The sequence below is a fragment of the Lissotriton vulgaris genome, chromosome 4_1 (genome assembly GCF_964263255.1).
Source record: "Lissotriton vulgaris chromosome 4_1, aLisVul1.2, whole genome shotgun sequence".
Taxonomy (NCBI): domain Eukaryota; kingdom Metazoa; phylum Chordata; class Amphibia; order Caudata; family Salamandridae; genus Lissotriton; species Lissotriton vulgaris.
The window spans coordinates 237,630,632-237,658,342 of NC_141691.1; the positions used below are offsets into that span (position 1 = coordinate 237,630,632).

Below are 27,711 nucleotides of genomic sequence, written 5' to 3' on the forward strand. Positions count from 1 at the left end.
CAATCAGGGATAACCAATCACAATAACAATTTATACAGGGAGCACTTGCACTTTGACACTGATCAGCAGTAGCAAAGTGCCCAAAGCATCTGAAGCAGCAAAAACGAAATCCAGCACAGCATCAAAAATACAGGAGGTAGAGGCAAAAAGATAGGGGAAAACCACACAGAGGATGCCAGGTCTAACACCTATTTATAATCATACCCAGGAAGTATGATACAATGCCACAGGGGCTACGATGTCTCTTTCCAATCAAGCGTATCAAATTTTAATCATAAAACCCCGGCTCACTAGAAAGCCAACCATTCGCCTTGCCAAATTTTTGTTAGTGGCCATTTGCCATTTTCACTCACTAGAGGACAAGCAAGCATGGTTAGTGGGAAGGAGTACATCTCAACCAGAGACTGTGGGGTCATGTATAAATTCAGGTAAAATGAACCGTTATTAGAAGGGAAAGAATATTGCCAACAATAGCTGCACTTACAAAAGAAGCTTTATGAGTCTCCAACGTGCATCTAACAGCCTTGTTACAGGTGCAGAGTAAAATCTAAAATCGTTCTCAAAGGGTGCACAATTTCAGATACAATTGCTCACGGATCATGGCTTTTGGCTACATAAGTTCCTTCAGAACCCTGAAGGAAGTTTTGTTGTCTAAACAGGACAGAAACTGGAGAATCATCTGATTTTATAAGTCAGAAAATCTCTTTCCATAACTTATCCCTATGCCGCCTGGAACAAAATCTGAATTGGGAGGTCATCTTGCCCAGGAAATAACAGTTATCATGTGGTAATAATTTTTCCCAGGGTGGGTTTAACAGCCAATATAATTGCAGCATCCTCAATGTTTATATCTCTAAATCCAACGTAGATAGGTTGATCCTGCTTTGACCTATCCATTGATTCCCATCTGCTTCTTTAATATGATGGGGGTAGGTTTCTAAACAATGCCTTGGTATTGAAAGGTTGATAACATATTAGAACATTGGAATCTTGAGCGCTCCATTTGAAAACAGTGGAGTGCTTTGGGCTTCTAATGGCTGGTAAAAGCCTGGAGCAGAAACAATCCAATATTAAGGACTCACAGAGCCTGAGGGGATTTTAACCCCCTCGAGCTCCGTAAGACCTTTGTTTTACAAATAAGAACATTCTGCCCTCGATGGGTAAAATGTTCTAATAGCCTTTGAGCCCTCTGTAGCGGGCTCTATCAGCCATTAACGACCCCTTTCCTTGTTAAAGGCCCTTACTTTTGGCTTGAGTCTTTAACGCTGGAGCGGTCCTTTAATGGTCAGGAGAGCACACTAAGTTGGGATCTAAGGCTATATTAGAAGATTGGAATGTGGAGCACTCCATTGAATACAATGGAGTACTCCATGTTTCTGCGGGCTGGTAAAAGCCCGCAGAGCAACATTCCACATTGTGTATGTTCACAGCTGTTGCTGTGAACAAATCCCTCTCAGACCCCGAGGGTATTTAAACCCCCTCGGGCTTCGAGAGTCCTTTGTTTTATTTGATAGAACATTCTGCCTTCTAGTGGCAGAATATTCTTATAGCCTTATAGCCCTCCGTAGCTGGACTATGCTGGCCATTTAAGTCCAGCTCACTTGTTAAAGGCCCTCGCCTTCAGCTCGGCCGTTAACGCTGGAGCGTGCCTTTAATGGCCGGTATAGCCCGCTACGGCAGCCTACAAGGCTATATGAGAACATTGGAATGTTGAGAGCTCAATTGAAAACAATGCAGTGGCTCTGGGCTTATAATGGCTGGAATAAGCCTCTTGCTCCAGCATTCCAACGTTTGTATTTCTGTTTCTCCCTTTTTAATTTAGAACATTCTTCGCTTAGTGGTTGGAATGTTCTAATAGCCTTACAACCCTTCTGCCTCGGGTTATATCTGCTGTTAAAGGCCCTCACCCTTGTTATAGGCCCTTCCCTGCGGCTCAGCCTATAACTCGGGTTCAGGGTCTTTAACAACTGGTGTAGCCCTTGGCAGTGGGATTTAAGGCTGTAATATTGACCCTTGAAATAGCTAGCTGTTTAATTTCAACTGAGATATCAAATATTATTAACCCTTTGACTGTCACTGTGCAGAAGCTGTTTTTAAAAAAAGTAATGGGTTGTTCAAATACATACATCTCTTTGGTTTCTTTGTGCACCCATGCAAACTATATCTGTTTAACAGCACATTCAGAGCTACCTATCAGTGTAAACACCCCATCAATAGCTCACTATAATCTGAGGTATAATGAAAAATGTGGCTATGCTTTCATTTTTTAAACTAATGTGATAATATAAGAATAATTGATGGACAGAATGCAGAACATTGTCATACATTCACCCCAGTACAGAAATCTGGACCTTAATCCATCGTTTTTTTGCTCACCATGCCATTCCAGTTTGGACCCAGCCATATGCAAATCAGTCTTGACCCTGCACCCAATGAGAGCATTCAAGCCCGAACTGACTGGAAACAAGCATCCTAGGATTGGTTTTGGGCTTTCAGCCCTCATCATCCAGGATAGCTTGACTCCAGTGGCATGGAGAGCACGGGACCCACATCTAGGCATACCCGTCCCACTCAGGGTGAAAAATTGCAAATAGAACAATTGATGGACAGAATGCAGAACAAGTACAGCGATCTGAGCCTAAATCCATCATTTTTTGGCTTACCATGCCATTCCAGTTTGGACCCAGCCATATGCAAATCAGTCTTGACCCTGCGCTCAATGGGAGCAGTCCAGCCTGAACTGCCAGGCCAGGTCCTCCCTGGACTGGAAACAAGCATCCTAGAACCTGTTTCGGGCTTTCAGCCCTCATCAGCCAGGATAGCTTGACTCCAGTGGCATGGAGAGCACAGGACCCACGTCTGGACATACCCCTCCCACTCGGGGTGACAAATGCAAAAAGAACAATTGATGGACAGAATGCAGAACAAGTACAGAGATCTGGGCCTAAATCCATAATTGTTTTGCTCACCATGCCATTCCAGTTTGGACCCATCCATATGCAAATCAGTCTTGACCCTGCGCCCAATGGGAACAGTCCAGCCCGAACTGCCAGGCCAGGTCATCCCTGTACTGGAAACAAGCATCCTAGGACCGGTTTTGAGCTTTCAGCCCTCATCTTAGATGAACACATATGTCAGAATAAGGACGAATATATATCCAGAAATGCTCATCAAGGACTCAAGAAACAATTGCCCTGAATGTCTGAAATCTGGCAATAACAAATATATGTGTTTTTTTTAGGAACCATAGTCTCCACAATTATGCAATGTTAAACCATATCACCAAATTGTGGCCAAATGACTGTTTGTGGTGTACTTTTTATGTTACGATATATATCAAATGCCTGACTATATAAAGAGAATAAAAACTATACATTTTCTAATTTTGAGCATCCTAGTTAATCCAGGGACACAAGCCAGACTTCCCTTGCCATGACTGTCTAGCCAGGAGACTACGCTGAACATGAGAATGTGATTTTTGCCAGATTTCCAGCAATTTTTCCCAAATCACAGTAATTGCCTCCGGTCTCTCTTAAGTAAGAACATATCTCTGCCAAGACCAGACCCACATCTTTCTTTACATGGGTATCTTGAGCAAGGGGGTACTAGGCATGTATGGGGTATAGAGTTTCTGTTTATTCAAAGTGCCCACAGGCAATTATTTGGGTGCAGTGAACTCGGAAAATTTAGAAAGTAGCTGAAAGTGAAATGCTGGTTTTGAGTAACTTAGATCATCCCAGGACTGTACAGAAAATGACATGAATCTGGTTTTATTATGGAAAGGGTGTAGCCCTCTTAACTACATAAACACAACCTGGTTAGTCTAAAGCAGGCTGTCTGAGAGAATATTGGTGTCATAAATATTGTGTGGACAGAATATTGCATCACAAATACCGAGAAGGTAAGCCTCAAAAAGCTAAGCATAGATTTACTATCCTTAACTCCACATCTACGTACCTTGAAGATTTATATAAACATCAAAGGCATATAGATATGGAGTTAAAGGTAGTAAAACTATGCTTACCAGTAGACACCTACTGTCACAATATTTTTGCCCTTGGCATTCGTGACTTGATATTTTGACTTCACATGATATATTATCTACAATATTATGTCCAAAGACCCTAAAGTACAGTTCCTGTAGAAAGTCCACTCATCCCCTACTAGCTACTGCACAAACTGCTGGCAGTTCCCCACAGAAATGCATGTTAAGGTCATGCAGAATAAGTAATTTTAAATTCAACAAAATTGCCCAATACAATTTACCAAACCAAATGAAAAGTTGACAAATTGATCAAACCCATATAAGAGGAGCCAGTGACATGGATTTGTAAAACTTTAAGGCTAAATGCAACTAGGTCATATACAAACAGGGCTGCCATGGTGTTGGACCTAGCCCTTTTTGAAGGGTTGTCCCCAAACATTTTGCCTTCTTCCTCCTATTTTTCTGACTTATTTGTGTTGGCTTTAGGAGTCTGGGCACATTACCACTGCTAACAGGACAAAAGTGCATATGCTCTCCTTCTACATGTTATTGGTGATTGTTTTATCCATGATTGGCAAATGTGATTCACTAGTAAGTCACTAGTAAAATGCACCAGGAGTCCCCAGGGCCTGAAAATCAAAAGCTACGAGTGGGCCTGCAGCACTGATTGTGTCAACCACCTGAGTAGCACTGCAAACATGTCTTAGCTCTTCCACTGCAGTGTCTGTAAGTGCAGTTTTAAACCATCTTTTCGACCTGGCAAGTGCACCTACTTGTCAGCTCCAAACTTTCCTTTTTACTAAATGTAGGTTACCCCTATGGTAGGCCCAGGGCATCCCCATGGGTAGGGTGCAATGTATTTAAAGGGTATGATTTGTCCTGCTGGATTTTACATGTCCTCATAGTGAAATACTTGTTTTTCACTATTGAAAGGTCTATTTCTCCCATAGGGTAACATGGGGATTGCTTTGAAATATCTTTTAAGAGTTATTTCCTATTGTGAGCAGATAGAGATTTTGTGTTTGGGCTCTCTGAACTCACAATTTAAAAATACATCTTTTGTTGAAGTTGTTTTTTAAATTGCATGTTTGAAAATGCCACTTTTAGAAAGTGGACATTTTCTTGCTTAACAATTCTGTGCCTCTGCCTATCTGTAGAATCCACGTCTGGGTTTGGTTAACAGTCAGGCTCTTGTGCATTCACTCTAGAGAGCCACACAAGGGGAGCTGAGCTTTCCTTGCATATGCTGATGGGCCATCACCAAGCAGATGGGCTTTCCTGAGCTATAGTGGTGGTAGTCCTGGGAGTAAAAAGACTGGACTTTCCTTTTTGTATCTTGCTTCTAAGGTTCTCCAAGTGCTTGTGCATGCTTGCCTTCTACTAAAAAATCTCAGGGCCATCAAAGACTTCACCTGCCAGTGCCTGGGCTCTTTTAATGAAAGCCCTGACTTGTCAAGTGGTGCCAAATCCAGTTCCAGAGCCTTTGGAAATTGAATGTGGTGACGTGAAGAGAAAATCCATGCATCAACTCTCAGTGCCCGTTTTTCCGAAGCAGCACCTCCATGTGGTTGAAGAATCGATGCAGCCCCTATAGTGCAGATGAAGAAACCATGAGTCACCTGCTTTGTGGATGAAAGATCACTGCATCTTGAGTCCTGAGCACTGTGTCACCAATGTCCATAGCAGCCTCTCCGACTCCAGGGCAGTCCCTGCACCATGGCTGAAAAATCAGCACACATTCGTGCACCGCGGCTGAAGGATGGACTCAGTGCCTGTTTTGCCACTGCTGCATTGACACAGCGCATCTGGATTTTCAGTGCACTGTCCCTCGATGCCATCTCTTCATCAATGCTGGGTCATAGTAAGGAACTGAAGCCACATGTCCGTAGATCAACACATCATGTCCCCTTGCAGTAAGGAATCGACACAACACTTCCCCTGCCTAGCAGATTGGAACTGACGCTTCATCTCCCCTGGCATTAAGGAATCGACTTCGACTTTGATTTTGACGCATCTAAGGTACTTTGTGCTAAACCAACTGCATCTATAGATTTCTACGGACTGAACTTACTTAACCTTTTAAAAGTGATATCTTTAATAGTGTATGTTTGGTTTTTGTAGTTTTGGTATTGTTTTATTCAGATAAATATTGGCTATTTTTCTAAACTTTCCAGTGAACATCAGTTAAAATTACTACAGATAATGCTCTTATTTGCTTGCACAGATAAACCATAAGTTTATTTTATATTTAGCCTCTAGTTGCTCATATATCAGGTGTTTGTCCACTCCATCAGTCAACTGGCCATTGTGACTGATTTCAGCACGCTAGCTAGGCATTTTTCTAAAGCTTATCGTACGATCTCTGAATAGCTTGTAGTTCTCAGCATCCTTTTACTTTTTTAGGGTCAAGGCTGTGGCAATTTGTGAGCTGCATTCGCTCTCGCTTGCAAGACACTATTGTTTACAATAAAGGGCTTGCAGTGCACCTATTGTTTACCATTGGTTGGTTTTAGTGCCACTCTTCTTTGCTGTCTACCAATTGGTAAGCACAGGCCACAGTGTCACTTCCATTCTCTCTGTCGTGCATGGACCAAGCACAGATTGATTAAAGTTAAATATTGCCCATCCGCTGCTCGTTCTGTGATTGAGGTACTATTCCCCCTCCCATTTCCCCTTGTTTACTCAATAGGCTATTATCAATCATGTTTAAAAAATGTTTTACTGCAGATCACTGAACACGGAAAAAATTACAAAAATATAATTTGTAATTTAACATTATAAAATAATTAGTAAAGTGCAGGCTGAGCTGGGGGCATCTCGATACTAAATAACATTTGTTTATTGTTAGGCATCTCAGTGGTACTCATTTTATTGACCTCAAGAGGGTGACAGTTGGAGGTGACCTGCCAGGATTTGAACCTCTGACAAGAGGTGACACATATATTGCTGGAGTGTATGCATTAGCCCATTGAGTCACTAGACTTGGATCAATGGAAAACAATGTAAACAAATTAAACATCGAAAAAAAAGCCCTTCAATTTTCAGAGGATCCATTAGCTCCTCTCATTTTACCCTCAAATATATTCTTCATTTTAAGCTGACCATAAAATTGCACTTTGGAGGGTTTATCTATATTTAATCTATTGTAACAGGACCACCCGTTCTATTTTCTCAAATTTCTATGCCTTTCATGAGTAGTGCAGCGGCGCTTATAAGTCTCTCTGGGTGTCAACGTTTTTTTAGAAATAACATTTTTTCCCTTTGTAGAATAAACTGAACCTCTAAAGGGTATAGAGTCTTGTCTCACAACTCATTCTGTTTAGTTCATTGGCCCCTACATAAACAAGTATACTTCAATTTGCCTATTTGGTGCTTCACTCAGAACGTGTTTACACACACAAGGAGGGAACAGTTTTTAGTGAAAAGCTACAATCACAAGCATGCGTCAAGCCTCATATCTAATCGTGAAACCAGGTTATCGCCATGACTGCCTTCGAAACTAGGCATCAGCTGAAAGTGCCAAAAAACATCGGTCGATATAACGTGGCCAGTGCTGACTGTGTCATAGCACTTTTTTTTCTTTACTTTCCTCTATGCTGCTGTACAACGTGGCTAAAAACATTGACAAATCCAATATCCCGCCTCCTAACTTCTTGCTTCATGTTCTCTCTATCTTGTTCCATAAAGACTTTAACAAAATAGGCAAAATGTTGCTTTAAGAAGCTTGTTTGTAAGAAAATTCTGCATTGCACATCTTGATGTAAAGCAAGAGATTAGCAACAGATGCCTACGGAACATGTCCCACATGACCGCCCATATTGGAAGGATGGGAATACGTTCTTCTAAAACAAAACCTGCAGCTACTCTTGTTCTTGTAAGCAAAATCCCCTGCTAATACATAGGGAATTAGCATGGAAATGAGAAATGCTGAATTTCAGAGAGGCCTTTACATTCTTGGCTCATGAACTTAATTTCAGCACCTAACTAGGTTGCCAGTGTGCTGGCTGCCCGGGTACATTTTGTATTAGATATTTTGGTAAGCCTTTAATGAGATGATTAAACTACAAAACCGTGCATTTAGAGCATTACATATGGGGGCCTGGAAACAAGGAATAACCAGCTGGTGATACTTATATTTCTATTCCACAGTAGGTACAAAATATAAGGAATAAAGTATCCACTGCTGTACATTATAAGGATTTTGAAAGTCATCAAGGAGTTCCATAACCATATCGATGAACCAGACCGAAGGCCGATTTCTTTAATAGGGTTATGGAGCTCCCAGGTGACTTGCAATATCCTTATCATGTACACCAAGGGGTACTTTATCCGAAATAATACATGATCATACCATCACCTTTCCCACAAACCACTTAAAACACGAAGAATATAAATAAAGCCTCTATGTGCAAAATTAAATACATCAAAAACCTATTTGTTGCAATTAGATATTAGAAACAGTTCAATGCAAGTCAGTTAAAAAAAACGCTGCAGTAGCTCAGAATGTGTAAAAATAAATGTTAAATGTCGTATACTTGTAAAGCTCACAGCTGCCCCAGCAAAGGGGCGTCCCGGCGCTGGGGAACCCATCCTGGCTTTCCCTGTGAGGTGTTCCCTCCTGGGAATCTCCAAGGTGAAGACAAGCATCCCCGGCGCTGATGGGGCCGTTAGAGAGATTAAGCAAGCTATTGCCCAGAGTTGCTGAGTGGGACCCATGGTTGGAGTAGGCACCGAGGCGAGAATTATCAAGTCCGCTGACGATGGTCCAAGACCCTGCCGCGTCGGGATTCGAACCCTGGTCCCGGGCCGACCTCTGCTTCCGGGTCTGCTGCCTCTAACCAGTGAGCCACACCACTCCATAAGCAGAACGATTCTAGCTGTTCTCTATCTAAGGAGTGGAAAAAATAAACATATTCTCAGCTTGTCATTGTAAACTGTTAAAAGAGCAGAAGATAGAAAACATGTTGCTTTAGACAGCTGCTTCAATTATGCTCCTTGACCTGACCTGCTTTTCACCTTGGCTTCTGGCTCTGGTAGCAAGCATTGTGACAGCAGAACTCAGCTGTAAAAATGTATAATGGTCGATTTCTGACATCTTTTCTTTATAATCGCGACTGGGTGCATCACAAGTCACCAATTATAAAGAAATTAGTGACTGCCGTTTTTACAGGGATTACAGAATCCCATATATTCTAAATCAGTGTATCTATTAATTCTGTCTAAAACAAAGTCAGAGCCTAAAAAGTCTGACATAAGCTCTTATCAAAGCAGCTTTTTGATGGAAGTGAGGCTGTACGAAATGACCTATTTCAGCAGGGCGAAATGCAACCTGTCATCAATTGCCAGATTCACAAAAATATATCATGCTTCCAGAATCATGCACCCCAAATACACATAAATTATAGAGACATATAATTGGAGCCAGTTCACAAACTGAAATGTGCAACTTGCGCTAGCGTTGAGACTTGTATCACACCACAATTGCTTACATTGCGCGCACACTGTATTTCAGAAATTTTGCATTAAGGGGCTCATTTGTAAAAAAAAATCTGCATTGCATATGTTGGTGTTCAGCACAGAGATTAGCAGCAGATGCCTACTCAACAAGTCCCACATGACCGTCCATATTGGAAGGATGGGAATTTGCTCTAAAACAAAACCTGCAGTTCTTTTAAGCGAAACCCCCTGCTTATACACAGAGAATTTGCATGGAAATGAGATATGCTTACTTTTAGCAAGGCCTTTTCATGCTTGCCTTATTCACTTAATTTCAGCACCTAGCTAGGTTGCCAGTGTATTGACTGCCCGGGTTTCTTTTATATCATAAATGGTGGTAAGCCTTTAATGAGATGATTACACTTCAAAACTGTGCATTTACATCATTGGAGATGAGGGCCTGCAAAACAAGGAGCAACTAGCTAGTGATAACTGTGTTTCTATTCAACGGTGTGTACCAAATATAAGGGATAAAGTACCCCCTGCCATACATTATAAGGATAGTGCAAGTCACTGAGGAGTTCCATAACCATATAGAGGAACTAGGCTGAAGACCCCATTTGTTTATAAAGTTATGAAACTTTAAAACTTAAAACCTTGATGCATAGCTCTTTCTTATGAAAGAACGAGGATGTTTGCAAACGTAAAGAATAAAAAATCAAAAACCTATTTTTTACAAACAAATATTAGATACAGTTCATACAAGCCAGTTTTAAAAAAAAAAGCTGCAGTAGCTCGGACTGTGCAGAAACATGCAGAAAGATTCTAGCTTTTTTCTCTCTAAGACGTGCAAAGAAATAAAGCTATTCTCTCTGCTTGTCATTGTAAGCTATTAAAGGAGCAGAAGAAAGAAAAGCGACATGTTGCTTTAAACAGCTGATTCAGTTATGCTCCATTACTTGACCTGCATTTCACCTCAGCTCTGGCAGCAGGCATTGTGACGTCAGAACTCAACTGTAAAAACTTATACTAGTTGAGTTCTGACGTATTTTCTTTATAATCGGTGATTGGATGAATTACAAGTCATAGATTATAGAGAAATTAGAGACTACCTTTAATACAGTTTTTATACAGAGATTACAGAATTCCATGTATTCTAAATCACTTTATCAACTAATTGTGTCTAAAACAAAGTCAGACCCTGAAAAGCCTGACATAATTTATTTTCAAACAGGTTTGAGATGGACGTTAGTCTCTACGACATGACCTACTTTAGCGGGGCGAGATACATTCTGTCAGCAATTGCTGGATTCACAGAAGGCTAACATGCTTCGGGATCGTGCACCTTAAATATACATAAGTTAAACAGCACAGCTTTGGGCTCCTGGAGGATCCAGAATTGTAAAAAATTGGGTTGCTATTCGGAGGCAATGTGTAAAGTATTTATGCAACACACAAACAGTAAGAAAGTGAAAACACAACACCAGAAAAATCTCACACCAATTTAGAAAAATATAGTAAATGTTTATAAAATTATTTTACACCAAAATGACAAAAATACAATCAGTTGAATGGGAGATATGCAATTTTAAACATTTAGACAAAAGTAGTGGTTTAATCACAGATAGTCAACTGTAATTAACTGGTCATGCCGGACCGGGACAAAGTCAAAAGTTTAGGCCGATTGCGATGGATCACAGGCTGGATACAGGGTCCAAGTTAGGCCCTCTGAACAAAGTACCTTAAATCCTGGTTGCAGAGCATTGTGATGTCCCACATCAAGGAAGCATTATGCAGCTGTTGTTCCGAGGAACTGCACTGCAATGCAAGGTCCTGCATCAAGGATGGGTCGCACAGAGGTGGTTCCAAGGAGCTGCGGGGCTACAATGCGAGGATACTGGGTTTAGGATGAATCACAGGGAGGTGGTTCTGAGGAGCTGCGATGTCCTACATCAGGGATGCGGCAGGCAAGAACTGCGTAGCAGTGGTTCCGATGTGGAGCTGCAAGGTAAAGTGTGCTATAAGAAATGGGGTCGCTAGTTGGCAGAGATTTGCACCCTGTCCAAGTAGGGACCACCACTCTAGTCAGGGTACGTCAGATATACACCCTAAATTAATTGTGTTCACCCTCTGGTAATTTGGCACAGAACAGTGAGGCTTAAATTAGGAGGCAATGTGTAAAGTATTTGTGTAAAACTTAAACTACAGTAACTCATTGAAAACACAACAAAAATACTCCACATCAGCTTAGACAAATTGAGATTTATCAGAATAAAATACGACTAAAGCGACAAAAATTCAATTAGTAGAAGTCAAGACATTAATTTTTAAAGGTTTAATGTGAAAACAGTGCTTAGAAGACCCTAGCAGTCAAAAGGTTACTTGAGGTCGTTAGGGACCAATACCAAATCAAAGTTCAGGGCAACACCGATTAGCGGCCGGCTACAGGATCCAGACAGGCCTGGCTGAAGAAATACCTTGGATGGACCAAAGTGTCAACATCGAAGACCCGAGTCGAGGAGGTGCCATGTCGTCGTTGATCTGTTGATGGAGGTGAGCATCGGCGCCGATCCATGACATTGATGAAAGCTTCATTGACAAACTCTTTTGCAATACAGGTCCTGTGTCGTTGTCGAGCCGCAATGTCCGTCACTGTCGAGCTGAGCAGTTGTGGAGTCACTATCGTCGATCTGCTCCTGTGTCAGAGTCGAAGGGTAATATGCCAGGTCCGAACAGCACAAAGTCACTGCTACTTCGCGGCTGACTTTTAAAACAGCTGCAAAACCCAATTCTGAGGCCCAGGACTAGAGGGGGCACCTCAAGCAATGGTATGACTCACAGATGGCAGAGTCCAGCAGCACCAGAAGAGTTGAAACTAGTCTTTTGTGTCCCGGAGACTTCAGAGGAGAACAGGAGGCAAGCAAGCAGACCCTTGAAGTCACTATTGGTTCAAGTGAGATGGGTCCAGCCTTTGTCCTCCGCAGGGAAGAGGTCAGCAGGCAGCATGGCAACTCGGCAAAGCAGAGACGTAGTCACTGAGAACAGTCAGTCGCAGCAAAGTGGTTATCCTTTCAGCACAGCAACCTTTACTTCAGTAGTGTACTGATTTGAGAGGGCCGGAGCCCTAGTGCATGTACTCAAAAGTGCCTTTGATGTAGGTGGAGACTTCAAAGGATTTCTCTTTAGTGCACAAGCAGCCCTTTCAGCCCCACCCTGGCAGTAGACTACCAATAGGGGGTAAATCAGCCATTTGTATGAGGGCAGGATACAACCTATGCAGTTGTAAATGTGAGCTACCTCTCCCATTTTCTGCCCCGGAAGATTATCAGTATGCAGATGAGTGCAGATGTATCCTGTATCACACCCAGCCCTTCCTGTGTTGTGGCTGTCTAGAGAGTTTGTCCAAAGTGTAGCTGTCACCCAACCCAGATGCGTATTGGAGACAGACTGCAGGCACACAGATCAAAGTTAAGGGCAGAGAATAGAGTGGAGTGGTGTACACTAGAATGGGTCTTTTCTAGCTGAGATCTACAGCACTCCATACTTGTTGCTTTTGGCTTCGGCGAAGAGTGGCTTGAGCCATACTGCATGGTCCCTGTGCTCTAAAAAGCAGCTCAGCCACGCCCCAGCCTTCCCCTCCAGCCTGATATAGGCTAGAAGTTGTAGCAGGATCTCATGTGAAATTGTGTCAAAGGCCATTGAGTGGTTCAACAGAATCAGTGTGGCATTGTGTCCAACATCCGGCGTGAATTTGATGGTGTCTGTAATCTCCATGAGTGCTGACTCCGACTATGGAGGGCTCTAAAGCTTGATTTTGATGGGTGGAGGAGTGTAAAGGTATCTAGGAATGACGTTAGCTGGGTGTTTACAAATGTCTCTATAATCTTCGATACCCAAGGGGGCAACAAGATGGGTCTAAAAGTTGAGAATGTTTTGGGTCTGTATCGGGTTTTTTTAAAAGAGGAATGACATTTACCCTTTTCATCGTGGGCGTACTAACCCAGAGTATAGCGATGTGATAAAAAGATCCTGATAGATAGGTTCCAGGCTGTTCCCTATCATCCTCATCACTTGGGGAGGGGATTTAGCGGGAGCCAGATTTACTTTTAGTGAAGAAACTCTCCATGTCGTGGGTTGTCAGAGGGGTAAACTGCAGCAATGTGTCCTGTGCCTTAGACATTAGTTGGCTTGCATTGCTCAAGGGTGCAGCGTTTTGCATAACTGTGAGATTGTCCTGTATCTTTAGGATTTTTTTTCTCTAAAGAATGTGCTCAGTTGGGAACAAAGGGGGGCACTTGTTTCAAGTGTGGGTGCAGTGCCTTTGGAATCTGAAAAATCTAATACAATTTGAAAATTCCTTTGAGTTATTATTTGCTGTCTCAATTGTGATAGCATAAAAAGTGCAATGGGCCAGTTTCAGATTAATGTGATATGGGATCAGAACTCATTTGTACTGGCTTTTGTCGATTTCATCATATTGTCTTCTCGATACGTGCTTCCTTTCTTCTAATAAATTCCTTGTGAACCGGGGGCAGTCTGTTTGTTTTCAAGGGTCCTTTCATTGACTTCCGAGGCAGCTATAAAGGCAGCCTCCATGAGCCAGTTATTCACTCTAACCTCATCAAGCATTACTCTCCCAGTTAGTGTAGGTTCAGTGAAATCTTGGATATCCTTCAATAGGGGTATGTCCACCTTATTCCAGGCGCTGTTATTTCGGGGCGCTCCATTCTCCCTGGATTCTAAGGAGTAGACCAGAGCTAGGAAAAAGATAGTATGAAGTGGTCAGACCAGGGAACTTCTTTTGGCCTGCCGTGCTCTAGCACGGTATTAGAGAATATAACATCTATACTGTAGCCTGTGTGAAACCCCTTGGAGTCGTGGTAAGATCAACTTTCACAAGTGAGTCAGATAGTTTGGATACTAGGCTGTCAGAATAGTTCTCCAACTGAATGTTGAAATCTCCTAAAACAATGAAGCTTTGTGACCCAGTGCTTGAGGAATGGAGTTAATGAAGTCTCCAACATTATATGTGGGGAGGTATAGAGGGACTTCCACAAAGATGCATTGAGGGGAGGATGAGATGACGAAACCCAAAGTTGGCTGGAAAGACTACCCTAAGCATGACTGGACTAAGAGATGCTGCAGTGTTTCTGATGGGACAGTAGTTGGGCTGGAAGAGCACGTTCAAGCCCACTTTCAAGAGTCCAGGACTGTGGTGGCACCATTTGGGAGGGTAGAACTCACAGCAAGCAGAGCTAAGGGGCAGGGTTTAAGGTGGTTGGAGCCTTTTCTGTCCCCAAGGCCAACCAACTAGCCCTTGGAGTTCCTCTGGTAGTCCTGGGTTCAAGACTCATGTTGGAAACTAGTTTACTGGTTGGAGGAGTAAAACACTACTTAAACAGCAACCACAATTCATGTGAGGGTGAAACACAAGCAAACGCCAAATTGACCTGTGTTTATCCCTCTAGTAGCCTGGCACAAAAGCAGTTAGGCTCCACCTAGAAGCAATGTGTAAAGTATTTTTGCAACACACAAACAATAATAGAGTGTAAACACAACACAAGAAATAAAGTATCATTTATTAACATTTTTGAGACCAAAACTACAAAAATCCAATTAGTACACCGGGAGAGATACAATTTTAAAGATTAACAGTAAGTATAGCTATTGAAAACACAAAGTGCCACTCGTGATTCTCTAGTCATGCGAGACCAGGTGAAAGTCACAAGTGCAGGTCAACCTTGATGGAGTGCAGGATGGATACACGGACCAGGTTAGTCCCACTGAAATAATTACCTTCAAAAGTCCAGCCCAAAGCATTCCATTCTTGGTGGAGGAGGCTGCAAGGAGCAGGCAGAGCGTCATGGATGATTGTCGCTGTAGCACAAAAAAGCAGGCCGCGCTTTGGGGACGATTGTCATTGTCATTGTGTCATTGTAATCTCCATGTACCGCTACGCCATAAGCAGGACTTCCGCATCTTTAAGAAACTACTCAAAACCATCTCTTTAATCAGATCACTTAACTGTTTTGCTTCTGGCCTGTAGTTTTTCCCCGCTCCAGGACACTTGTATGTAATTGAGCGCATTATAAGTTGCATATAACATAACATAGTGCGAAGATCCTGTTGTGCGTCATGGACAGTCGTCACTGGAGATTCATGTTGCTAGTCACCACTGGCTGTTGATGCTGTAACAAATGCAGATCTCAAGTTGCTGTTCGTCGCTGCCGGTCGCTGTGGCTCAAAGAGTTGAGTTCACAGGAGCTTCACATTGGCAGGCGGTGCCTGAGGCAAAATCTTCATGCAAACGGACGTTTCTTGAAGAAGGAACTCAATTGATGCCACACCAAAGGTCCAGGTTTCCTCTTCTGGATCAGGAACTCCATCTAGCAGAGGCCAAAAGGTTTCCGGCAGGTCCATTTGCAGGTCCAAGCAGTAGGTTAGCTGGGCAGTTGCAGGGTGGCATCTGGAGCTTGTTAAGTCCCTTTAGCTCAGAACAGGAGGACAGTCAGTTGACCCTTGGAGTTACTTCAGCCTGGGATCAAGGGTGCAGGTCCTGTGTTTCTTCTCAGCAAGCTTATCTGGTAGGAGAGTAGCACAGCACTCCTTATGCTGTAGTATCCACAGGTCCAGAAGTGTACTGAATAGTTGAGTGTGAGGGTCCATTATTTATACGTGGTGCCCACTTTGAGGTAGGAAAACCTTCTGAAGGTTTCCACCCCCAAGATGCTTGGATTTTCCTGCCTCTCTACTCTGGCCCCAGTTTGTCTGGTGACACAAAAGACTAGTGTCAAACCCTTTGTGAGTGGGCTCAGGTAGAGCCTTTGTAATGTTCATGTAGGTAACAGCTTCTCCCCCTCATCAAGTCAAAGATGGCCCATCCTAAAAGCACATATTTCCCCTTTGTCTCACAGTCTGGGTGCAATACACAGAGACCAACTGCCAGTTACACCTCGTCATGTGACCTAGGATACAGGCTGCAGGCACCAAATGGTTGGGACAAGAAACTGCCAACTTTCTAAAATTCCTTCCAGACCATAAATTACCATAGGTTGTGGAGCCGGGATCTGTAACAGCATCCCTACTCAGGTTCTTTCACTGAACCCTTTTTACTTTGGCACAGTTTTTCACAATCTGTATCAATCCCTGTATCCACATTTTTAAGTACAACCCAACTTATTCAATAAATACTCTTACACTAGGTCTTTGTTTGATTTGTTGTCTTCTTATTGTTTTTTTTAAAGATTCTGTATCATAATTTCAATCAATCAATCAATCAATCAGGGGATTGTAAGCATGCCACTCAACCATGAGTGTCTCAGGGCGATGAGGGGAGTATGCCATTCCATTCAGCTGAAGAGCCAGGTCTTGAGGGTCTTCCTGAAGGTGTTCAGGGAGAGGGCGCATCTGCAGTCTGCCAGTAGATCATTCCAGGTCTTGGCTGCGATGTGGGAGAACGATCTTCCTCCTGCTCTGGCTCTGTGGATGCACAGATTTCAGCCAGTGCGAGGTTGGATGATCACAGGTTTCTTTTGGGTACTTGGAAGTTTATTCTGTGGTGGAGGTATTTGGGTCTGTTGTTATGCAAGCATTTGTAGGCGTGCGTGAGGATTTTGAAGGTTACCGTCTTCTCCAGGGGGAGCCAGTGGAGTCGCCGCCGATGTTGGCTGATGTGTTCGTGTCGGGGGATGCAGAGGACGAGTCTGGCCGCGGTATTCTGTATTGTTTGCAATTTGCAGAGTAGGGACTTGTTGATGCCGTCGTAGAGTGCGTTGCCATAGTCAAGTTTGCTGGTGATGAGTGTGTCGGTGACTGTTTCCCTCGATTCGGGTGGGATCCATTAGAAGGTCTTTCGGAGAATGTGGACATGTAAGCAACTGCTGTATTTGCAGTAACATAAATATGTAACACACTTCACTGTGATGATGTACACATATTTGAAACAGATTCACAATTCAGACAATAACTGACAATATATGGCTACATAACTTACACAAAAACAGTCCATAAGAAAAGAGACATGTCTTTCTATGTTACACATATATAACATATATTTACAAGTGCTTTGTTGCACTAAGTTTTTACAAGTGCTTTGTTACTTTAACAGATTGCACAAGTGCCTTATTGGGTATCATGTATCCTATTCTTGTTTATTGTTGGGTCCGGATACCAGGATAAAGGTCCTAGTCCTGGGTTCTGTAGCCAAAATGTTTCAAAGTCCCTGATTTTTCAGGCTGTTAGGAGAAATATATTTGGATGCAGCCAAGAATCTCAGGACCTGAGGAACAGCACTTGAGTATCAAATACTACACCAGCCGAAGCCACCAGCAGGGTCCAGGGCATGCTCAGTTGCACCTGATTAGCTGGGCTCTTTAGGAAAAAGCTTCTAGCAGCTTGGTATGTCCCTGTAAGCTTAATTAGAGGTCAGCAAGCAGACTCTTGCAGTCCTCTTCTTTTCCCTGGGCACAATTGGGAGTCAGGCCAGCCTTTCAATAGTCTCCTCATAGATCTCAACAGTAGGTGCACAACTTCTTCTGTTTTCCACTGGTCTAGTAGTGTTCTGATAAGGGTACCCTGGTGCCACTTTTATGCCAGGTACGAGGCTGTGAGTGGAGGTGACTCCTGCCCTCTCCCTAACCAATAGGGGAAAAAGTTCCCAAGAATAACCCTACCCACTTTTGCAGCACTTCCTGTATGCCCTACTGCAAACAATCCCACAGTGCACCTTGCTACAAAAATCCAACATAGCAGATCCATTCTTCCCCTGTGCTGGTCTCCTGTGGCAGGTGAAGCCATAGACATGATCAGCCCCTGCTCTTTGGTCACTTCAAACCAGTTCTGCGGACAGCACATCTCTTACTGAGATTGGTACATGGCTGACCAGGAGGACAAAAGAGGGACCTGCCCAGGTGTCAGCTAACATTTGAATGTGGCAGGGTAGGCCTCTTTGAAGTCCAGATGGCCCTACTAGAGGAACATAACACCTCTCCACACCCAAGGTCTAAGCTCTGGGAGCAAGTTCCCACCTCATCAAGTTTAGCTCCTGGGTGACAGCTGGAAGCTTATGCAAATTGGCTTCTAGAGTATTTAGGCAGGCTAAAGGTAACTTTCTAACAGTCTCTTCGCTAAAATATCATTAGAAACCAACTTTACTAGTGGATTGGGCTTATATCAAATATTTTAAAAAGTCCAAGAATTTCTATGGAACAGCTAACCCTGCTACAATAGCTTTTGAGGCCTTGGCTTTGTAAGGCCATATTTAAAATTCACCTTTCACATGTCCTCCTTTTAAATACCATTCACTCTGCCTTATGGGCATTAAGGTTCACTTAGTGATTACCTATTAATATCTAAAATAAGGATTTGGGCTTGTTAAAAGGGATAATTTTGATTGGTCAAATTAGCTGGTTTTGTTTTGAAAGCTATACACACAGGCTATAGTGGTAGGCCTATAGTCTTGTTTGTACTATCACTGTGGTGTGTGGCACAAGGGGGGCTGCAGTCCACTTGTGACATTAAACTCACGGGACCTGGGTACATTGTGTATCTTATACCAGAGATATGCCATGTAGAAGTATTGCCAATTGTTACATGTTTAAGGGGGCAGAGCACATGCACAGGAACCTGGTTAGTAGAGTTGTGGTGCACAGAGTCAAAACAACGGCAGCATCTGCCCAAAACAAATGGGGGTTATCGTGCCAAAAGAAGCATTTCCTACAACCAAAGATGGCTGTAAGAATAAATTACATACTGTGAAAGGGTCTAAAGCCAGGTTGAGAGCTTTCCAGCAGATTGTGGGTCTATAAATAGAGCTGAAGATATAATGCTTTTCCAATATTTTAGATGGAAGAGGTAGCAAAGATATAGGCTGATAGTTAGCCATTGTGGTCAGTTGAGGGTTTCTTCAAGATAGAAACTATCATTGCTCCTCTCCAAAACCGTAAAAGAGTGCCTTTAATCACTAACAGATCACAAAGCTTTCTAGGGAAAGGACAGATCTACTGAGTGGTTAAAAGAAAGATATGGGTCGTGCCGGGCTTCAATGGAAAAAAATCTGATTTTTCAAGCCTTGCAAGGCCACCTTGCAGGTCCCTGGATGGGCTGATAAATTTAGAGTAACACAGGATGGATGTAAGCTAATATGCTTAAACTTAACGGAGAGAAGACTGAGGTGTTGCTACTGGGCAGCGAAAAGAACTTATGGGGCTCCCTACATTGGCCATCTGAGAAGGGTGCTCTACCTCTGCCCAGTCGGCAGGTTCGGAATCTGTGGGTCATAATTGATGAACATCTTTCAATGAGGCAGCAAGCGGTGGAAGTGTCATCCACTTGGTTTACCATCCTCAAATGGCTTAGAAAAATCCTTTGGATGATGTCATTATCTACACAACGCATTGTGGTCCATACTCTTATTACATCTAGGCTGGATTATGGCAACATTCTTTATTTTGGAGCTAATAAGGATGTAGTACGCAAGCTGCAACTGGTCCAAAATGCGGCGGCCAGGCAGCTTTGCAAGATCCCCAAAAGTGCTTCTGTCTCAGGCGCTCTCCGTGATCTGCATTGGCTCAGGATTGAGAACCGTTTAAAGTTCAAAGCCTTGAGCTATATGTTCAGAATCAACTGTGGCAAAGCAACACAATATTTGAAAGCTTTAGTTCAGCGCTATCTCCCCTCACATACGCTACGCTCAGCCTTACAGGTTCATTTTATTGTGTCAAGGATCAGACTGTCCCGGATGGGCGGCCGGTCATTTTCTTATCTTGGCCCACGGTTGTGGAACTCTCTTCCGAGGTCAATTCTGACTGAAATCCGTTACATGAACTTCCGCAAGGGCCTAACAACCTGCCTATTTAACTTATAGAGCCTTTTCTTGTCTTTCTTTACCTTATCAGGCGGCGCCGGGAAACACTTGGGTAGCTGTGCCCCTAATAAGAATGAATTACAATAACAATAACAACACAATGCAGTGCAAATCACTGGCGTGTGTTACGCTGCCCCAAGGAGGCATTCCAACGGTGGAGCTTGGGTGTTCCCATCCCTCCACCCATGTGTTTTGGTTATTTCCAGATTTACCGTTACTACAACAAGGAGAAATATCTTTTTTTCTCCTAATTTTTTCTTTTTTATATTTGTGCTGCATTGTATAGCACACACAGAAAGAGGAAAACACCTCAGAGAATTGTTTATGTGCAGGAAGGTGCACAAAACCTGCACAAAAACAATCCTTCTTGCACCATGGTGCAAGGGTGACTGCATTCACGCTAGGCAGGCAAGAGTGCACCAGCGCAGGTAAAGGACAGGAATGCACCGGATGATGTTAAATATGGCTCATTCCTGCCCTTTCCATTTCACACAGCACAGCAGGGTGGCTTGCTGAGCTGTGCTGCGTGAAAAAATTGGTGTATGTGTCCCATAGTTTTTGAGTAGAGAGAATAAATCAACCAACAGTGCAAGGCAATATTGTAAAAACATTTATGGAAATAAAATACTCCTAGTGGTGGAACAAGGCCTTCAAATGTAGGCACACCCAGAGAAATACCACAATATTGGCTTCTACTTGACAGAGTATTTAAACCACGAACAGAATGGACAATGATTCTGCCACTCTGATCAGTTCATCTAGTTTAGGTAATTCTTGTCTCAGATCCATCTTAAAGCTTTTCCTGATATAGGAGGGTTATTGAATTGGAATCAACTTGGACTGTAACATATAGATTATAAATCCCTGTGGGTTGTTCAAACTGGGCTGTAGTGTAGTTCCTATATCCCTGATAGGCTTTGCTCATTGGAATGATATGCGCTATAGATTTGACACAGGACTGAGGTCAGTATGTCTCTATCGAGTACATTAAACTTAATTACTTGTGTGTACCAGCTAACACAGAGGTCACTAGAAACTTCTTGAATAAACAAGAAGGGATTACTTTCTGATAACCACATAAACATGACAGCTTTGTTTCCCTTAGAATCAGACAGTCTCAGAATCGTGGAAACAGCAGATAACAGTTTCACTCAGTCAATCGTGCATGCTTCGTTTCTACAGAGTTGCACAGAAATAGAGAGACAGGTTTTTCAATAAAAAGGGTTTCTTGAACAGTCTTATTTCTCATGCAAGAGATATGAACTGCTACAATCGTGAGACAGAATGCGAAGTATAATGCGTACAGCGTCAGCAGTAAGATAAAATAATACTGCAATAGCATGGTTTGTAGCTATTACATATATTCATAAAAATAAATACATAAATACATAAATAACACAGGCTAAAATGTGAATACTCATCTGGTGCTACTAAACAGTTCTACCCCAGTGTACGTAACCTAAGTGTAGTACGAGGTATGAAGTAAGTGCCGTTTTCTAAAGTACAGCTAGCTATATTTTAGTATTGCCAAGAGCTGCCAAGAGTTTCTCTATGTTCTAGTCTGTTCCATACCTTAGAATGAGAGAGGTTGGAATCTCTTTCCGGGAATCGATATCTAACACCCCACGGGGAGTCAGAAACAGTGGAGCTGGATTCTATGCGAGGAGGATGACAGCGTCTGGTCAGTGCGTCAGGTGGGGACTCGATCTGCTTCAGAACTTGCCATGGTGAACCGCGTTGTGCAAGTATACAGCCGAGCTGTGCCGTACCGTGGTTTGCCATGGTAAGTAAAGGTATATTTATATATTCAAGGTGTTTAGGAATTCCAGTATTGATGTAAAAGTCGGACAGAGGAGCGTCATGAATAAACCCCTAAGGAATAGATGTTCATGCATAATAAATGAGTTCTTGGAGAAATCAATATCCAAGCAAGGGGAAGTCCTAAAGGCTTAAGAGTCTAGTTTTCCAAGAACTCGTTGTGACGTGGATAGACGGATGTAGTTGACCATGCCTGTATTTGGTTAGCATGGACTATGCCTAAATAAGGGCTGGATTTCTATGCCTAAATAAGGGCAATATGAATTGTACCCATATAAGGGCATAAATATGGAAATCTATATACGGTATCTAAATTAACACACAACAGGGCCAGATTCAGTAATGTTTCCCAAAATCCAGCACAGCAACCACATTTGTTGCAATGTGTTGCATAAGTGGGAAAACACAATGCAGGGCCATATCTAATAAGATTGGCCTTCTGCTGTCATACCCTGTGCTAGCACATAAACAAGGTTTTTTGAGAAATTAACAAGGAGGCATTAGTTTTGATGCAAACTCCGGCCTGGCTATCTTAGTAAATTGGGCTGAGCGTGAAAGCCTACTGATATTTGCACTGATCTTAGTTACACTTGTTGATGCATAGCACTGCAAATCATTGCAAATTTGTTTTTTTGCGCTAAGAAAAAGGCATCTTTGCAGTGCTAAACACCTTTAACTCTGGATAGTAAATATCCTTACCTGACTATGTATCATTTTTCACCAGCACAAAGCCTTAGGAAATCTGGATCACTATCTGTACTTAGCCTTAGTAAGTCTGGGTCACTGTCTGTACTTATCCTTCGTAAATCTGGGTCACTGTCTGTACTTAGACATAGTAAATCTGGGTCACTGTCTGTACTTAGACATAGTAAATTTGGGTCACTGTCTGTACGTAGCCTTAGTAAATCTGGGTCACTGTTTGTACTTAGCCTTAGTAACTCTGGGTCACTGTCTGTACTTGGCCTTAGTAAATCTGGGTCACTGTTTGTACTTAGCCTCAGTAACTCTGGGTCACTGTCTGTACTTAACCTTAGTAAATCTGGGTCACTCTGTACTTAGCCTTAGTAAATCTGGGTCACTATCTGTACCTCTAATTGCTAGAATACAGGGTCCGCCCACTACCAATCAGACAGGTAAGGAATCACAAATGCTGCCTTTGTCATGGCTCAGAAATGCTGCCTTGTCATGCCACCATAAAGGTCATTCCCTTCAGATGATGAAAGTCCAAAGGTCAGCATTCTAAATTGAATCAAATGATGTCAGTGAGGGGGCTCTAAATCCATATTTGCCAATAATCCCCACAGCTGGCAAAGAGGATATGTGGCTGGGTCATCATTGTAAACAACCAGTGAACAAGGAAGGTGCTGGTCACTTTTACGTTTGTTTTAATGTAAACAAGGCTGGTTTAAAGGGGTACATGTGCTTGCCTGTCTGCACTGCATGGAGCCACCCTTATTTTTGTAGGAACTGTGATGGAGGAGAATACGGAGGCAGTGTCTTCTATACCTGCCACCTTGATACTTGCTTGCATCTACTGGGAGGGATTGCAAGCAAGCGTTTTTTCATTAAACACTTACCTGAGATGTACCGGACCTCTTCTTTCGTCCTCTGCAGCCCGCCCACCAACCAATCCTAGCGCTGCTCTCATACCATGAGAGCTGAACCCTGATTGGAGGGAGCAGCCTCACTTGGTGCTCCATATCGCTCTGAAAGCCTGCACTTACTCTCAACCCTTCTGACTTATGGCAGCTGGGTTGAGAGGTTTAAAGTGTGCATGTCTGGCTGGCCGTCGCAAGCAGGCCATCCAAAAAGACTTGCACATTTTAAACAGTGCATTTAACAGCCCACCCACCACCCTGCTGCTGTCACTCACAGGGCCGGACTGGCCATAGCGGGCACCGGGCAATCCCCTGGTGCGCTGCAGGGGTGGGCGCTGGTTTTGGGCCCCAGGGGGCCGTATTTTGTTACAGGTCCGTATTTGGAGCAAAGCTGCAAAATCGGCCATGTACCCAAATTGGCCGAAAACCGACCCCGGCAAAAAGCTCGGCGGCACCTCCAACCCCCACCCCTCCCCCCTGAGTGGGGGAGGGGGGCGAGCACTTTGCCCGGGCCGGATGTTGTTCCCAGTCCGGCCCATGTCACTCAGTAGCGGCTGTGTCCTGACGCTTTGTTCAGGACGGGGAATTGAAAATAAAATGCCAATGAATTGCCATTTTATTTTTCATCTCTGGGCTTTGGGAGTGATTTAAGTGGGGTGACGCTCCTCAGCTCTAACGGAGGAGCCGCCCCATTCCAGAGGTTCCAGGAAGTGCACTGCCCGAAGACTATACCCAAAGCTAATCTTCTGTGTGTGTTTCCTTCCCCCCAGGTCTTCTTTGCTTCGGTGCAGTCCGGGGGCAGCAGCCAGATTTACTTCATGACTCTTGGACAGAGCTTCATGTTCAGCTGGTGAAGCCCGACCCTTCGAGGGGGCGGTGGATGGAGTCCTCCCGGAGTACAGCGTTCTCGAAATATGAAGATGTACACGTGAAGTTGCACTTTTAACCTTTCAGTATTAATTTAGAGTCCATGTCCTTCAAGTTGGGACCAATACATTCTTCTTGTACAAGGTGCCGTTTCGAATCAACTCGTAGAGAAAATGAGCCATGCGATCCATGTAGCAAAAATATCTAAAATAATAAGTGTACCCTCTAATTATATAAATATACATGTATAAATATATTATATAGACATTACTTATGTCTCCATCTGGGTATGCCCTTGGGCGCACAGTATGGGTGATCTTTGCACAAACACGGTAAACCTGTAATAAGTGTTTTCTTTTGTGTTTTTTAATGCTTTTGGCAGCAATGCATACATGTGATTTGATTAGCTGCTCTTAATAGCAGTTGTATTGGTATGCGCCGCACTATCACTAAATGGTGAAATCCATGACATATCAAAACTGAATATTTTTAACTCAGGTTGTGTTACATTTGCTTATGCCTTTCTTTTGCTCGATGTGATATTTTTGTACAGTGTGTTTGTAAAATATTCCTTTACAACAGTGTATTTTGAAACTTGATCCTTGCGCAGCATTAACGACGTGTGCTATTCGTTGTGTTGTTGCTATTGGAATTGCATTTACATGTACTCCTTTTTCCAAATAGCCCTACAGATGGTTTGTGCCAAAAACTCAAGGATTTTGAATATGTTTTCCTCAGTACCTATGGATAACCAAAGTGTTGCATTGCTACATGTTGTTATCTTGTTTGCTCCAGTTTATTGACAGAGATAACACTGTAAGAATAATTGTCTAGAATCATCTTAGATGTCTGGAGACATGCTTTGTCATGAGGTGAGATAAGCAGCAGAGATGCCCCCATGACAGATCCAGACGTGATTGTTTGCTCCCCCCCACTTTATGTCATGTTGGGTGAAATGTCTCAGTGGTTCCACACAGGCATACAGAGCCCATCTCCTCCGTATTGCAGGTTCACCGGAATTGTGCAATGAATTGTGCAAGGATTTTTGATGCATCAGGCAAAATTAAACGTTACCAATTCAGCACCGCCACACAACAACCCCTGCCTCACCCCACCCCCCGCCCCCTGCCTCCCAAAAAAAGGGCCAAGTTGCAGTTCTCAGGTGCAATATGATATAAACTGATGCAGGCTACTAGTAAAACCCAAAGGTGTCTGCCTTACTTTAACGTTTTGTAACTGGGAGTCTGTACAGCAGACTATGCAAGCAAGATAAGGGTGTCTCAATACAATTTTACATCTGGACAAGCAGAGTTCCTATGGATCCACCATTATAATTACAAAGCATTAGCAGTTACAGGAGAGAGGGTATGTGATTGTTGAGCTTAGAACACAGGCAACCTGGTCACCTCTCTGAAGAAGAGGGATGAACCCCAGCCCACAATGTTGTGAATAGTTCCCCCTACGCTTTTTGGATTTGTGTATCAGTGCTTTAATGTTTCACAGTCTGTGCATACTCATTCATAGCACAACAAACTTGTGACTTTCTATTGAAGTTATGACATTTGTATTTCTGTGGTCTCATTTTGTGTGTGACTCGTTTACTTAATGACATTACTCTTATAGACTTCTCTCTTCCCATTGTCCCTAATCAGCCACAGTAGCTTGATTATGCATTTGTTTATCACAATATGTGCGTGTGTATGTGTGTGTGAGTGTGTGCGTGTGGTCAAAATGTGTTTGGGTGAGGTTTAGCATCCAACACAACCTACCTTTAATAATATAAATATGAGGAACAAAGCTACTTGAACTGAGTCATCCTGCAGACTTTGTGAATACACACCGGAAGTCCTCAGTGAGAAGTCTGTTGCTGAGGGTTTTTCATTGAAACATGAGGATTGTCCTAATTGAACTCCAAGGCATCCACCCACCCCTCAGTCTTGTGTACACTGACTACGACTAAGTTCCCTGCCTCAGGCTGTCATTATACTGTGTATGATATTAACAGTACAGATAGATCAAAAGTGCAGAGCGAAAATTCTGAAAATGGTGTAACTGTGCAAAAATAGTAAATCAGTACAAAATATATATAAAAATGTATTATCATCCATCTAAAGATTCCTACCACATTTAAGAAAAAAAAATATGGCGTAAACATCCAAACAAACTTTAAAATGTATAGCTGCACCTTTCATAATATATAATAAAATCAGGAATTCATATTGTTAGAAAATGCCAGCAATCAAATGTGAATAAAATTTTGCAAAGTATGTTCATCTACTCATTCCTGATCACAACCACCTTCTTCGGAACAAAACACCTTTTCGTATGATAACACATTTACTGCTGCTACACAAAGTAGTTTACATAAGTGACCTAGACATGACAATAAGTAGGCAATCAATACCTAAAAGACAATACATTGACAATGCTATATGCTCTTTTCACAAACATCGCAAATAATATTTTAAACAATATTTTCAAACATATGTTTGCTCAGTCTATGCACCTACAAAGCACATTAACCGCACCACCCTAGAGAAAAAACCAAACAGCGAAAAGAAAGAAAGGGACACATATGAGAAAAGGACATAAAATACATGTAATCTGTTTTTCATTAGTGCACATTCAAAGGAATGGTGGACATGTTATGTAATCCACCATCGTCATCCACCTCTACAACAAATGCTACTCCACATTTCGAAACCGATCTAAGTATATGCATGAAAGCAAGTGGACAATTCTTTCAAACTATGCTCCAAAGACCACTAATCATTGAAATAAGTGTGTTTATTACAAACGTGGCCACTATACACTAAGTTGCAATTACCTGATAAATTGAGAATATCACCATAAAGGGACACATGGTCAATGCGTGTCAATCATTCATCCCACAAAATGCATCCTGTAAGGTTTTGTCACTCAAGGAATTTATGAATGATCATACTGTCTAAGCCTAACATTTGTCTTTTCCCCAATGCATGATCCAGTCTCGAAATAGCCCGCAGCACCACTGTTACCTAAGGGCGACTGTGATATACCTGGCGATCTCAGTCAGTACTTTAGTGTGGGCAGTAAACTAAGCTAAGGCATTGATGAAGCGGGGCTCAGCACAGTGTATCCATCTTTATCCAAAATCAATAGAA

The 27,711-nt window shown here is 42.7% G+C and overlaps 1 protein-coding gene across 1 annotated transcript in view; it reads left to right on the plus strand.

The window, feature by feature from the left end:
• NRK (Nik related kinase) overlaps window positions 1-27,112 on the plus strand; it is an 895,726-nt gene extending 868,614 nt beyond the window's left edge. Inside the window, exon 31 of the mRNA XM_086918574.1 lies at window positions 24,472-27,112. Within this exon, the coding sequence (XP_086774700.1) occupies window positions 24,472-24,555 (84 nt within the window). The 3' untranslated portion in view covers window positions 24,556-27,112. The remainder of the gene's footprint in view (window positions 1-24,471) is intronic.
• Window positions 27,113-27,711: the final 599 nt, after the last annotated feature.